We start from the raw sequence: 14,518 nt of genomic DNA on the forward strand, positions 1-14,518 counted from the left end.
GTATCAAAAACTAATGTTGGCTTGACTGTTTCAGTGGACCTAGATTTCATAAAGGAGAACGACCCACCGGACCCAAAAATGCTTAACGAACTCATCGTGACAGAAGCTGTTGTAGGATCAGTCACCTCAATCGACAACAAACTATCGTTACCAATATCAGTAGAGTATACTCCTAAATCTGGAAAAACAGGGGAAAAATTAAAGGAGATGTTTGAAAAACATATTAAAGCAATCCAACTATGTAAAGCTTGCGTAGAATATTCGAAAGCAACTGACCAAATTATTGACCCGAACAGTATTTGTGATTCTTATTGTGATGATTGCTATAAGAACAGAGAACTTTGCCCCTCATGCATCGACAATGGCCAAGTAAGCATATATCCAGCGGTTAGAATATGCAAAGCGTGTATCTCAGAGAACCGACAATGTGTCAAAAGAGCTGTCTTCGTATTAACAACTGATTGCGAAGAAGGCAATAAACAGATGTTTCTTTTAATAAAAAATGCCTTAGAGAAAATGACTATCGACCCTGATTTAGCATTGATGGTGCCACTCCCAGACACTCCACATCTGGGTAAAAGTTTTAAAGCATCTTTCAGTAATTGGATTCTAAAACTTTTTAACGAAAGAACATGTTTGGGGTTTTTACATACCTTACGAAATAAATCGAGTAAAGAGGAAATGGAAATCATGAGAAAACTGCTACCCAAAAATGATTATGTCAGGAACAAGGATCGTCAAGATCCAATAGCAGTTCTTAAACTTTCAGAACCAAAACTTGTTGACCATCTCTCAAACATCGGTTATGTCGCTCACACCATAATCCCTGAAACCACTAAGTTTACACAAAAAAACAAAGTGGGTATGTATCCAAGTCCTCTAGATGTATGTTTGGGTCCTTATGGTTTTCTTTACATCCTCAGTCATGATCAATTAAAGCAATCTGTGAATATTTATAAGGTTCAGCTACATAACCCTGTCGAGAAGATTGAACTGATAAAGTCGGTAAACGCAGAAAACATATTCTTCAAAGACAACCGCTTGTATTATTTCAAACCTAGGGGAAAGATATGTTTTATCCCTACCAAAACTAAGGACCACACAAAACTTCGCTCAAAAAAAGAAATCTTAAATTATGCCGCAACGTTTGGTTTAAAACTGACCAATGAGAAAACACTATCACAGTTGAAATCTGAAGTCACTCAGTATGTAAACCTCAAGAAAATCGAGTATCAGTCCAATGGATTTTCAGAATTGGTTGTAAATGTTTCTGGAGAGCCATCGTTTGATGCCTTGTACTTTACTGACGATGATTCACTAACAATCTATGCTTGCAGCGATACTGAGAAAACAATCTTTAAACTTGATGGAAGATTCGATGGGTATGTAAAATCGTTTTTTCCTTTTGTCTAAAATCACTTAAGGTCAAGTATACATTCATGGCATTTTAGGTTTATTTATTGTATCGTTACCCTGAAAACCTGAAAATCATTTTGTAATGGCTGTCCCCCAAAATTAAATGTATTTTTTTGAAAAGTTGATGAAACGGTTTTTAACAAAAACACCTTCATTATTTTATTATCATCATCATCTTTCGATCTACGTCCAAAAGGACCCTAGATCGGAAAAACAGTCTCAAGAGAAACAAGGTTAGATCGTGGAGCCGGAAAAGCAGGGGCTTGAACCCTGGTGCTGTTTAGAGGAGTCGTGACTGTTTCTTTCGATAGCTAAATGTTTCTAATGCTCTGTGCCACTGGATACACCAAATGTCATAGATACACTAATTATTTATAACGACCCCAACTTTTATGGATTTCCTTCCTGGAGTATCCACCACTATGCACAAAAGAATATCTGGAATTATTTCAAAGGAATTAATGAAGGTATTATTAACTTTTTAGCTATGGCATTTTTGGCAAGCTTGAAATCGTGTCAAAGTATCCAGAAAACGTAACTTGTATCAATGCTCTGTGTTTGTCTGAGAACAACGCTTTCTTTGCCGATAATGAGAATCTTTATTTCCAAGGTGAGTAAATATTTTACAAAGTGAAATTTCTTACTGTTATCAAATCTTTTTCTCTTTGATTGGTATACTCATTTTGATGAGAAAATTCTCGGTTTAATCGTCTGCAAAAATACTCGAATCTGATTGGATGAACCAAACCTGCTTTGTGATCAGTTTGTGTAAGTGTATAGAGAAAATTGTCAAGAACGGAGGTTACACATTACGCCATACACACCGGCTACTGAAATAATAAATTGATAGTTGACTTTTTCTCCTTTAAGACCTGACGACAGGAGAGCTTAAAATCATCAAACATTGCCAAGTTCACACTATATCACGTTTCAAGTCAGGAATCGTCTTCTCATTGCCAAAAGAACATAAAGTTTGTGTTTGGAATGATGACAAAGGACTTCAAGATTTGATTGGCTGTGGTAAGGCAGGATATGCTGACGGTAGAGCCCTTCAAAGTCAACTGCATCAACCTCTGGGAATATGTGTCGAGTTTGACAATGTTCTTTATATTGTGGACTACAAAACGTCTTGTATAAAGATAGCTTCAACAATGGTCCACACAGCAACGTTTTTGTAGGCAATTGGCAAATTGTTGAGAGCATTCTCTATTCATGAGAAGAAAGGTATGACGTGTTTGTTTGTGCCATTTTAAACCTCCTCTTTTAAATCTTCAGTGTGAACTACCCTATTAGAAAGGGGGAGGGGTAAAGCTTTCCCGAAAATGTAACCCAGCTGGCACATAACGTTGTTTCAACGTCCATCCAACGTTCATAACGTCCATACACTCCATATATAACGTTAGACAAACGTAGAAACAACGTTGTGTATCAGCTGGGAAGGTATAAATAATAAAGCAAGGTAGATTTTCATAAAGAGGCGGGGTAAAGGGTTTTTAAAGGGAAATTTGTAACGATGGGAGACAGAACTTGTAATTTGGTAAGTATTTAAAACATTACCCAAATTAGGGAATAACTTGCATCATTATATGTACAAGATTTGTTTTGACGAAAGTTCTTGAAAAAAGGCATTTTTCTTAGGACAGGTACATCCGTACATTTTAAGCAAAGGGGATCGGCGTAACGGATTGACCCATTGAAGGGGGAGCGATCCCTCTGTTACTATGATTTACCATTCCATGCACGTATCGTTTAGTCGAATATTTTAAAAGTACTTTTTTTTCTAAGAAGTTTAATGCTGAAAACACCTCATATTCTAGGTGATTACGAACTCAAAGCTCTTCCGGATGGATTAAAAATGATTTCACAATCACTTAATATCATTTCTGGATTCGAGCAAGATATTCGGACCAGCGGAAACAATGTTCCAGCTGTATTAACTGGTGCTCAAGGGTTCGTGTCTACAAAGTCCTTCGTGTCATTGCAGCTGACGGAATGGTCCATTACGAGACTGATTGAGAATCTTTCGTCGTTTAAATTCAACAACGCCAACTTTCTGAGCATGATGACCCTGTCTGTGGAGCATTTTCATTCCACCACACACGTGAAACATGTTCTAATGAGTCAGCTTCAATATGCAAGAGAATTCATGCGTGCAATAAAAGAATCTCTCAAGCGAACAAACCCTTGGTCGGCTCATTATTTCACCAGTAGAAAGGGGAGTTGGTATCCTCCTCCAGAAGGAAGTTTCAACTTCAAAACGTTGGCAGCACTCCTTCCGAAAAAGAAATCTCATATCCCAATGGATAAACAGAAAGTCGAAAAATTACAAACTTGGGCTAACAATTATACTAAAGCAGTTCGACAAAGAACGGTACGTCAAGAAACAACCATGGCGAAAATGGGGACATTACCACATTACATTTACACTACAAAACTGAGTGAAGTGATTGAGTCAACAAAAGCTTATCAAAGAGTCGAAAAAGATCAAACAATTGAGCGTAACCAAGACGATCAACAGAAGGAGTCATCATCAGTAGAAGCAGAGGAACCAGAAAAACCAGTGGAATCAGAAAAACCAATTAAAACAACGCGACCAGAAAAACCAGAGGAACCAGAAGAACCTGATAAGTTTGATGAATCAGGCGATGAGGACGAAGTGATGAACGAACCCATCAATATGGACAATGCTCTTGACGAGGGATCTTTCTTCCTTGTTGGTCGCTCCTCGAGATTTGGTCGATCAATCAAAATTAACTCTAAATTGTTGTCTTAGGATATTGTCTTATAGGATACTGTCTGTATATATATATGGTGAAGATTAGAGATCTGACCTCAAGGAGAGAAAGTGTTGAAAATACGAAATAAAATAAAGATGAAACATAAAAAGGCACTAATATTTTTATAATTATACGTTTTATATTCGTCTATGGTCCGGAAAAACCTCTTAATTTTTTGGTATAGTCCAACTATTATGAAAAGTCGAGATACCTTAAGGGAACTAATTTTGCCTGGAACTAATTTTCACTTTTTTCGTGGTTTTTCGGCAAAATCATAATCATACTGTTGATGAGTGAGCTAAACGTCTTTTGCCAAATAAAGGGTCATGATATAAATCTTTGGAGTTCACATTACCAAACTATCAACTTTCTTGGTTTTACGAAAATTCTTCACGGGATCGGTATTTTCGGAAAAAAACCACGGGATGACGGGATTTCCTCGAAAAATTTACGGGATGACGGGATTCAAGATTGCCGTACGCCCCCCACTCTCTCTTGTTAAACAATTTGTAGCGCAAGATTTTATTTTCAATGCTTATATCAAGATCCAAAAACGTTGCATGTGTTCCATGATGCATTTATATTTTAGCAATTTGTATTGATGTTTCTATGGCAGGTTTGAAAACCTTTGCATAAACCTGATTCAAGTTAAGTTTTTCTTGAGTATTATTTTCGTCTAAAGCAGCGCTGCCCCTGAGTTAATAAAAAAGTTACCGGAATAATTTATGCCCTTGGGCAAAGACGTTGACAAAAATATGACAGAATTAAGCAGTCCAATTAAATTTGTCTTCCTATTTTTCTAATCAAGTTCTAGTAACTGGATATTGTCAATTATATTGAGAAGATAAATGTCTTCCAAACAGTGAGAGAAAGAGTACTCAACCGAACTGTTGCCTTGATTATTCTAGTGAACAGCTGGCCATCACCATCAAATTATATTCCGAAAAAAAAGAAGCTATTGCAGTGCAAACCGCTCTAAATGTCGCGTGGTGAATGACCATGAGCACTTGTGAAATTTTACTGCAGAATGCAAGAGAATATTGAAAAGCACATTTTGGATTAAAGTTTTTTTTAGAAATTTGATGACGTCAGCAGAAATAAGTAAAAAACGCATTTTTGCAAAAATATACTGACGTCAGCAAAATTTCAAAATATTTTTTGATTTAAAATGTGCCTATTCATAATATCCTACTTTGGTTAAAATTTCAGCATCTAAAATTAAGCCAATTTAAAGTTATTTAAAAAATAAGTTTTGCTGACGTCAGCTTTTTTACATTTGTTGTAAGTCTTATTCATATATCTTTATTTAGGCAAGCAAAACAATTATTGAACAGCACTTTTCATATTCTACACCCTAATACGCTTCCAAAAAGGTATGAATAACACCTCTTGGTGAGTGCTATTGGTGTTTAAAAATTACGAAAAATTTGGACAGGCCTTAAAATGCCTGACTTGACTGGCCATTTCAGATGCACTTTTTAATGTAGTTTTCGAAAAACGTTTGGTTTCATATGTTCTGCTTGTGGCATTTTGAGTAAAATTGAGCTTTCTCTCGAAATTCTGCCTGCTTGAAAAAGCCTTTAAAAAAGGATTTTTCCATAAACTTTGCCATTTTTTGACACATGTTTGCTTATTTTTCAGCTAAAAAATAAATTTTCGTAAATCACAACTTAGAAGTTAACAAATTTTCAAAAAAATTCAAAAGTTTCCATTTTTAGGTCAATTTGTAACAATTTAAGGGTCTGGAAATTTTGGAAGTGTTAGTTTTCAGGACTTCAAATGTGGCTTAAATTAGACAAAGACCAAAAAAAAATTCAAATTTGCTTTGAAATAACTCAGAATATTACGCAAATTATGAAAAAAAATCATTTCAGACAGTTTTGGAAAATTTGGGTTTTCCCAAAAGTGCCCCTGGTTGCCCACAGTGCGGTGGGGGGGGGGTTGGAATTAAAATGTCCTGGGTGGAAAAATTTTGAAAACGAGGCTAATACAGCAGAATAAGAACAAAAAAGGGGACTTTCGAAAACTTGTTCTCAAAAATTAATAAGCGGGGGGGGGGGGTTGGAATAGAAATGTCCTGAAAAATTTTCAAAAAATTAATTAGCAGGGGGACGGCTATTAGGTACCCGAGAGTATGTGGCCAGGGGGGAATTGCCCCCTTCTGACTTTTCCCTAATGCGGGAAGACTGTTTGACTATGAAATTTTCTTTTTGACTTTTTCTGAAATAATGTTAGAAAGTAAAATTAACAAAATCAGCCTCATCAAAAAGTTTTTCCTGCAGTCTCGGTGGCAGCCAATATTACACAAATTCCCTAAATATGCAAATGGCCATAAAACTGAACTACTTGGACTTATGACTTATGGGCTGAAATTTTGCACAGTGACTCACTTTCAGATGTAGATTATTATAATTCAGTAATAATTTCTCCAAAATGAGGCTATTTCAAGATGGCGTCTGGTCGGGTGGGGCCGAGAATCCGTTTTGGTCGCTTTGACGATAATGGCCTAATTTTCAAAGAAAAATGTAGTGAAAGTGTCGTTTTTGTATCTGTTTATGGTTTCTTATTTTTTATGATATTCTGAATTTTTTGTATAAAATTTCAGCTTTCTAGCTGAAAGGCAAAAGAAGGTTGAAAAATCAGACAGCCGCAGCGGTGTCGCCATCTTAAAAAAAATAAGATTTTGAAATTTTTACATTTGAATAACTTTTTGCTGATAGAGTTAAAAAAAAACAGCTGAAAAATATTTTACCACTCAAAATCTAAAGATAACCTCTATCTTACCAGTTTTCCCAGATTTTTGTCATATCGTGACGTGACTATGCATTTTTTGAAAAATATTTTGATGCCATTTTCTTCCCATAACAAAGTTTTTATTTGCCAACTTTCATTTGAAAAGGTTAAGCCAATCTTGAGATAATCATGTAGCTCAAAACTTTTGTTTGAGGGAGTTAACCTTCTGCTCTACTAGCCAGTAAGACAAGCTGATTGATTAAAGTTATTTTACTTTTCAGATAATAGGGGCTGACTCGAAAAAGTTAGCACACCTGGCTGATGATGCTGAACTATGTCAATATATTGAGGAGACTGGTGAATTTATGCAATTTACCGTGAGTTTCGACTTCTTTTAAATATTTCCACTCACATATTAATTTCATATGTTAGTTACTAGCTTCTCTCGAGTTTTTTTTCACAATGATTCATATTTGAATTTGAAATTTCAGGCTCAAAATAACATCTTATCACTGTTTAGAAACATACACGCTTTTTTTATAAGAACCAGTAAACTTATTGGCTCAGGCTGGGCTGCTCCTAATTTTCGAAATTTTCAGGCTTAAATGTTTTTATTGTAATATGACTTATAAATGGAACATTTCTTTCATTTTAGGCCTGCAATGTTCTTAATTGTGATTAGTTTTGTCGCTAGCTTGGGGATAACTGAATAGAACAGAATATTAACCTTTAAAGTTAAAGAATTTTCAAGGTGTAACAGTGTAACATATAGACCATGGTCACACGTTGCAGTTCAGTTTCGCTCTGAAACAAAATGGTTCCCAATTAAGTGTGAACGTCAAAATTCGAAACGTCAAAAAAGAAGACGTTACAAAACAAAACTGATTTGAACTGTTTCTACGATGGCCCTGAGATGTCACTGTTTCGTCACAAAATCTCAGTGTTTTATCACAAAATATTTTAGTTTCATCACAAAAATTTTTAGTTTCATCACAAATTTTTTAGTTTTGTCACAAAAATTCTTAGTTTCATCACAAAATTTTAGTGTTTCATCACAGAATTTCACTGTTTCGTCACAAAAATTTAGGTGTTTCATTATTGATATATTTTTTTATGAAACTAAAATGAACTTTTTTTCTTGTGGCGGTAGGACCAGGCGAAAACTGGATCAGGCGCAAAAACCTGTTTTCATATTATTTTGCGAAAAAGAAATACAAAGATAACTGAGAAGCTCGTTTTTCATAGGAATTAGTTTTCGGGAATCAGCACATCTCTCTGGTCAGCCAAAAGATTTTTTTCTCGCCATTTAATTTCGCGAATTAAGGGGGTTAAATTTTCTAGACACAAAATTTTCTGACATTGAAGTAGGGAATATTAGGCTATAGGAAGGAGGCTTTCTCAATTAGCTGCAAGAAATGTTTCTCTTAAGTAAACTTTTCACTTTACTGAGATTCTTGAAAAGCTTATGATATGAAATTATTTTACCCGGTCAGTAATTCAATTCTCTAAATCATATTCAAAGTTCAAGGCGTAAAGTAAATGCCTTTTAATCTATTTCTTTATTCAAAGTCAAAAATTTGGCTGTTCTGAAAAAAAATCTGACCACGTGACCAGGTCAACCATATTTTAACCCTTTGACTCCCCTTAATTCTAATAAATCAGCCCCCGTGCGCGCAGTGTTTTTTGCAAAAACGCACTATTTCCAAAAAAAGCCGGTTCTCAACACCAGAGCTAGCTAGAGACTTAAAATAAAAAGCATTTGAAAGCTAAATGAATCTATTTTCATAAAATCAAAGAGAAATAGGCCTATCAGGTACACAAATTTAACAATATTTTAGCAAAATTTATGTAAAAAAAATGCTAATTTCAAAAAATTGCATTTTTCGGACACTTTCCGTAAATAAAAAAAATAAAAGTGGGGAGAAGTCTTTCCTAATTGAAACCAACTGCTGAAATAGGTTCACTATATGATACCAAAATAGAAAATCGTAGAGAATTGGCCTTCATTTGGTCACACGGAGGAATTTTCACTGTCAAAATCTTCAATTATTTCAAAAAAATGCCGGTTTTTTGAGAAAAAAATACAACAAATGTACACAGTATCCTATCATTGAAAATATGGAATGAACAGCTGTAAAAGCTAATATAAATACCAAAAGTAGGTAAAATATAACAAAATATAAATGTTTTTGCTAAAAACAGTCATTTTGAACCAAGCAAATAGCAATAAATCAAATCAAGTCATCGCGGTGTCAGTACGGATGTAGGAGTCAATAAAATTCAGTCTTCGTGTTCACTAAGCCCATCCTCTGATTCAGTTACCTCTTCTGTTTCAGAGGAAACAGGGTCATTGTCATAGTTTTTAGCATAGTGCTTCTTTGTGTGGTAGATCCTGAAGCATACTTCATAGCATAGTGGTATGTTGCATTTCGGACAGTAGTGAGACGTGTCAACGCGCTTTCCCATCATTGTGCATCAATGGCATTTTTTCCGTTTCCGTTTGGTGTCAGGAGGTTGAATGGGTATGAACTCACTGAAATGCTTTCCCTTCAACCTCAAAGGGTTGTCAATGGTGGTTTGTTTAACCTTAGGTGTGTAGCCTCCAGGGCCTTTAGGGCCTTCATCGTGAAGGTGATGCATTATGATGGCATTGACTAGCTGCTCCCGGAAATCGTAGTGGGTTTTCTTGCTTTCATTGAGCTGTTTCCAAATCACGTACGCGTTGTAAATGCAGAAGTCCATAAAGACTTCAGCGAGCTTGCGGTACCATTTGACTCCTTTGCGGGCTAAAGCATACGGCACAATCACCCGGCTGAGATTATCAATGCCTCCCATCGTTTTATTGTACTCTACGATGACGTCAGGCTTGCGGATTGGCTGTTTGGTGGAATGGTGCAATTTTTCGGTTTCTTGAATTTGCGCTGTGTGTTTTGTTGATAACATCGAGACAACTTTCTTCTTTTTCGTTTTGTAGGCATCGTTCCACCTCATAACCATGTAGGTTTTATCACAATACTTCACTTCTGCTGGCTCCCCCACCCCTTTGACAGGATTCCACTGCCAAAAATCTTCAGGTAGACCTTCATTTTTTCTCAAATTACCGTAGGCGTCAGTACCATTTTTGTACAATGCTTTCAGTAATTCGGGAGAGGTATACAAATTATCCAGAGCAAGATTGTATCCTTTGTTGTAGTATCCAGTCATAAGTGATAGGACAACTTTGGATGGGTTGGTGTACTCAAGAAAGTTTTTCGGTAAGGGTACGTCTGGTGCAGGGTAGATAGTATCAGCACCAGTGTACACGATGAAATCACTAAGGTAGCCAGTGCTGCTTTCGCATAGCATGTAGATTTTGATGCCATACCTCTCTCTCTTGTTTGGGATGTACATCCGGAACCTCAAGCGTCCTTTCCAGAGAGTGAGGTACTAATCGACGGCAACGTGTTGGGTGGGTACATAGACTCCCCGGAATTTAGTGCGGAGCGATTGCAAAAACGTATCTAGTGTGGTCGTGTTACAAAAATACAGGCTGTTTGTAGGAAAAGAATAAGATCCAGCTGAAACTTTCTCCAGACCTTCTCGATAGGATGGTTATGCCTCAGGAAAAATTCCCCTAAAATCCCACTGGTGGAACATCCTTTTTTTGGGACATTTCTTTTTTCCCCAGGCAAAATCCTAAGGGCGAAATTTTTTGAAAATTTCAAACTCATTTTTAGACATTATCAAGTATACCATTCGAAAGCTCTCGAAAAACTATATAGAAGACTTTTAAACGGGTATAGCCGATTTCCTTACCTAACTCGAGATATTTCATGCGCAAGTTCCACTTTTCGCCACATTTTGGTTATTTTGGTCTAAAATTGACCATATATAGCATCTTCTGCGTGAATTATCTTGACTTAGGTAATGAAATCGGCTATACCCGTTTAAAAGTCTTCTATATAGTTTTTCGAGAGCTTTCGAATGGTATACTTGATAATGTCTGAAAATGAGTTTGAAATTTTCAAAAAATTTTGCCCTTAGGGTTTTGCCTGGGGAAAAAAGAAATGTCCCAAAAAAAGGATGTTCCACCAGTGGGATTTTAGGGGAATTTTTCCTGAGGCATAGCCATCCTATAGAGAAGGTCTGGAGAAAGTTTCAGCTGGATCTTATTTTTTTCCCTTAAATTATGCTAGACAACCCCACTAATCAAGCTTTGATAGACTGGCTTCAGGATTCTCGCTCAAGGGATCAGTGAAGTGAATCATCGAATCTGCTCAAATCTGTCCCTTCTCATAAGACGACTGAAGATATGTGTGGTGATGATGAATTTCCTACTCCAATAAAGGTGGTATCGGGGTTTGTGAATCATTCCCATAAGAATTTGCAAGCAAAAATAGACCCATAATTCATCCTTGGTAAGATCAGTCCATAAAGCAAAAATACTTCTATGGGTGTTTGCCATTCTTTCCTTGACCTCGGGAAGGTCTCTAACCAGAGCAGCATATGTATTTGTGTGCTTCACGATGTCCTCAATCAATGTATCTGTTAGAAAGACTTTCAAAATTTCTAACGGGCAAGTCGGGTCGTAAGTTTCAATCACTATCCCAAGATCTCCAGTAAATGGAAATTCACGATAGTCCCTGCTTTTAGTATCCCACACAAATTCTAAGTTCTTTTCATCTTTCTTTTTAGCAGCACGTGTTTTGGCTTTCTTCGGCAAAAAGACGTTTTAAAAACGTCGAAAATACGTTTTTCAAGACGTTGAAAATACGTTTCTATTTGGTCGTATTTGTCGCTTTTTAAAACGTTTTTTTCCAACGTTCATAGAACGTAATATGAACGTAGATTAAAACGTTTTCAAAAATACGTATTAAAAACGTTGGAAATACGTTTTTTCCATACTATGTATAAATTTCCTTCATCCACACTTTAGTTCAATTATTATAGCTTATAAAAAATCATAGTTATATTTGTTTGACTTTTTTACAAAATAGTCTGATTCACAGGACAATTTACTGGTTTTTCAATGTGCAGCCAAAAGAAATAACCAAGAACTTTCAATTTGACACTGTTATCTTTCGATTTAAAATTCGCGAAGAGAATAAATAATATTTTACATATCTTACATATCTTACATATGATATTGTATTCGATATATTACATATTCAAAAGTTTATACAACATGGAAATTTAAAATATACACACTTTGTTTATGTGGAAAAATATTATAAAAGAATGGCAAGAATTTCACAAAAATAAATATATATAACGAACGAACGAACAAACGAACTTTAACTTGGCTTTCTCATAGAAAAATGCATACGCTTTTTATAAGAGCCATGTAATTCAACTTTATAATATGGATATTCCTAATGTTTTGATCGAAATTATACCCAACTATCCCTAAGGATATTCTTAAGAAAGAACCCTCATTTTTCAACATCAACAAAATATTTTTGAGAGGTAGTTATCGAGTAAAATAGGGATGGAAAAATAATTGGAGGGAATGATAGTACTAACGTAGTACTCCCCTTGCCCCTTAGTAAAGGAATATCCTATCCTAAAGGAAGATATGTGCTAGGCAGTTCTGGTATAAAAGAGCGTGTGACACAAAAATGAACTTAACAATCGTATCAATCATCAACTTAAGAATAAAGAAAATTAAAAATAAATAATTAGTTCTTCTTCTGCCGACCGCTTCCACCTTTTTTGTCAGGGGCTCCTTTGATGTGGTCGCCGATGGCAAGACGTATTTGTTTCTCGTCTGAGTCTTTGAACACTTCAGAAACAGCAGCTGAAAAAGAAATTCAAGCAAAATAATGTAATCAGAATAAACGTATTTAGAAATTTATCTTTTTCGTCTATATTTAACCTCTTCTAACAGACGACCCACTGAAACCCTCTTCTCCAGAAATTATCCCCGGTGGAAAAACTACTTCAATTTTCGTCTTTATCAAGAATTATAAAACCTAAGAATAAAATAAGCCAACGATTGGATAGCATGAAACACTGTGTTGCCATTTCCCTGTCATAAAAACAGAAGTTCATCTTCCATCAAAATTCAATCCTTTCTTTTTGTACTACTTGTTGAAAATCCAGGAAAATCCTACCGGGTATTTGAGAAGAGGTGTAACAAAGGTATTTACTTTTTATGGTCTTGAAGAGATTGGTTTCACCAAACGCAATTTTTCCAAATCGACCACACAAATTCAAACCGGACTGGAACTGCACGGTCATTAATCTATAAAAAAAAGTAATAATAATAAAAGTTACCAATATATGTTTGGACGCTTTATCAAAAAGATGCCGAAGAAATTTTACATGTCTGAAACGCTATGCTATGCTTTGCTTGTCAAAAGGCTAACTCTGTATCATAAAAAAGGTAAGAGATCGAAATGTAAAGGGATTATTGAAATTTCATTTGAAAGATTTGTTCAGAAATTTTACCAAAAATGCCACAACATTTTGTAGAAACCCTTTTCAAAACCTTGAAAGATGTTTAATATAATGATTTTTATGGGAACAGGTTATTTTGAAGAGATTACAGATTCATAAGGGATAGAATAAAAGAAATTTTGGCTTTAAAAAAGATCAGAGAAGATAAGATTAGAAGAGCTAAAAGTAATCACCTGTTCAAAGTAATGTTGACCATATCGACATATGTGGATCCACCAAATCGTTTGATGTTTGAAATCTAGTATATCAAGAATGAAACACTCACTTAGAAAAAAAATAAGAATCTTTTTTAAATACATAACTACAGATTTAGCTACATCTTCTTTTTCAAGTGTTATCTTAAACGTGCTAAAACTTTTGCAATAAATAACTTAGATATAAGTAGACTAAGAAACCCAAATGAGGTTACTAGAAATCAAAAAGTATGTGATGTATTTTACAAGGTCTAGAAAATTATAAACAACTCTTACAAGTTTTCTTTTCGTCGCTTCATCAAGTAAAGCTTCTTCAACCGATTCCAAATCGTCAGAGCTTTCAATTTGAGGGATGTCATCCTCATTCATTTGGGTTGTGTCCCGAAACTTCAACAATTCGTGCACCTTTACAATCATTTTCATCAGTTTCCCTTGCCTACTTTTAACTTCATCAAGGTTTGCTGAAATACAAAACACAAAGATTATATAACAATGACATCATCTATTGACGCTCGTATCACTAAAACCGCAACCATCATCGAAATGCCTGACAATTGCGTAGCGCGAAACACTGTATAGCTATTCCTAGTTAGTTGATCGTTTCAAAATATTATACATATAGGTATGATTATAAGTAAATTTAATTTTTTTTGCAAAAAAAAAACGTGAAACTTATTCGTCTTAAAACATTTATCGTGCTTACTTTCGATCTTATCAAGGCGATCGCTCAGGCGCCTGGAGACGGTTATGTCGTAAGCAGGTGAGTTTTCTTCATCAACTTCTTCTGCTTCTTCTCCATGCAATGTTTGGCTTCTAAAAGATAAAAAATAATACTAAAGTCTGTCCCAAAAGTATGGCACAGTAAAAGCATTTAGCATTTACTCAGCAACCACACTATATTCAAAAGTGTTTAGAAAATTTTAAATCTATATCCTCCTTGAATTTATTTCCTGTCAACGT

The 14,518-nt window shown here is 35.4% G+C and overlaps 2 protein-coding genes across 2 annotated transcripts; both read right to left on the reverse strand.

The window, feature by feature from the left end:
* Positions 1 to 9,401: 9,401 nt before the first annotated feature.
* Positions 9,402 to 10,316, reverse strand: LOC136807446 (piggyBac transposable element-derived protein 4-like). The gene has a single exon (XM_067064033.1). The coding sequence runs from the start codon at positions 10,314 to 10,316 to the stop codon at positions 9,402 to 9,404; it is 915 nt and encodes a 304-aa protein (XP_066920134.1).
* A 2,208-nt stretch (positions 10,317 to 12,524) lies between these two features.
* LOC136807461 (uncharacterized) lies at positions 12,525 to 14,013 on the reverse strand. The gene is made up of 4 exons (XM_067064039.1): positions 13,835 to 14,013; positions 13,538 to 13,602; positions 13,055 to 13,149; positions 12,525 to 12,702 (listed from the first exon to the last, which is right to left on the reverse strand). The coding sequence occupies exons 1-4, from the start codon at positions 13,979 to 13,981 to the stop codon at positions 12,584 to 12,586; spliced, it is 426 nt and encodes a 141-aa protein (XP_066920140.1). The 5' UTR covers positions 13,982 to 14,013; the 3' UTR covers positions 12,525 to 12,583.
* Positions 14,014 to 14,518: the final 505 nt, after the last annotated feature.

The sequence above is a fragment of the Clytia hemisphaerica genome, unplaced genomic scaffold (genome assembly GCF_902728285.1).
Source record: "Clytia hemisphaerica strain Z4C2 unplaced genomic scaffold, Clytia hemisphaerica genome assembly, whole genome shotgun sequence".
Classification (NCBI taxonomy): Eukaryota; Metazoa; Cnidaria; class Hydrozoa; order Leptothecata; family Clytiidae; genus Clytia; species Clytia hemisphaerica.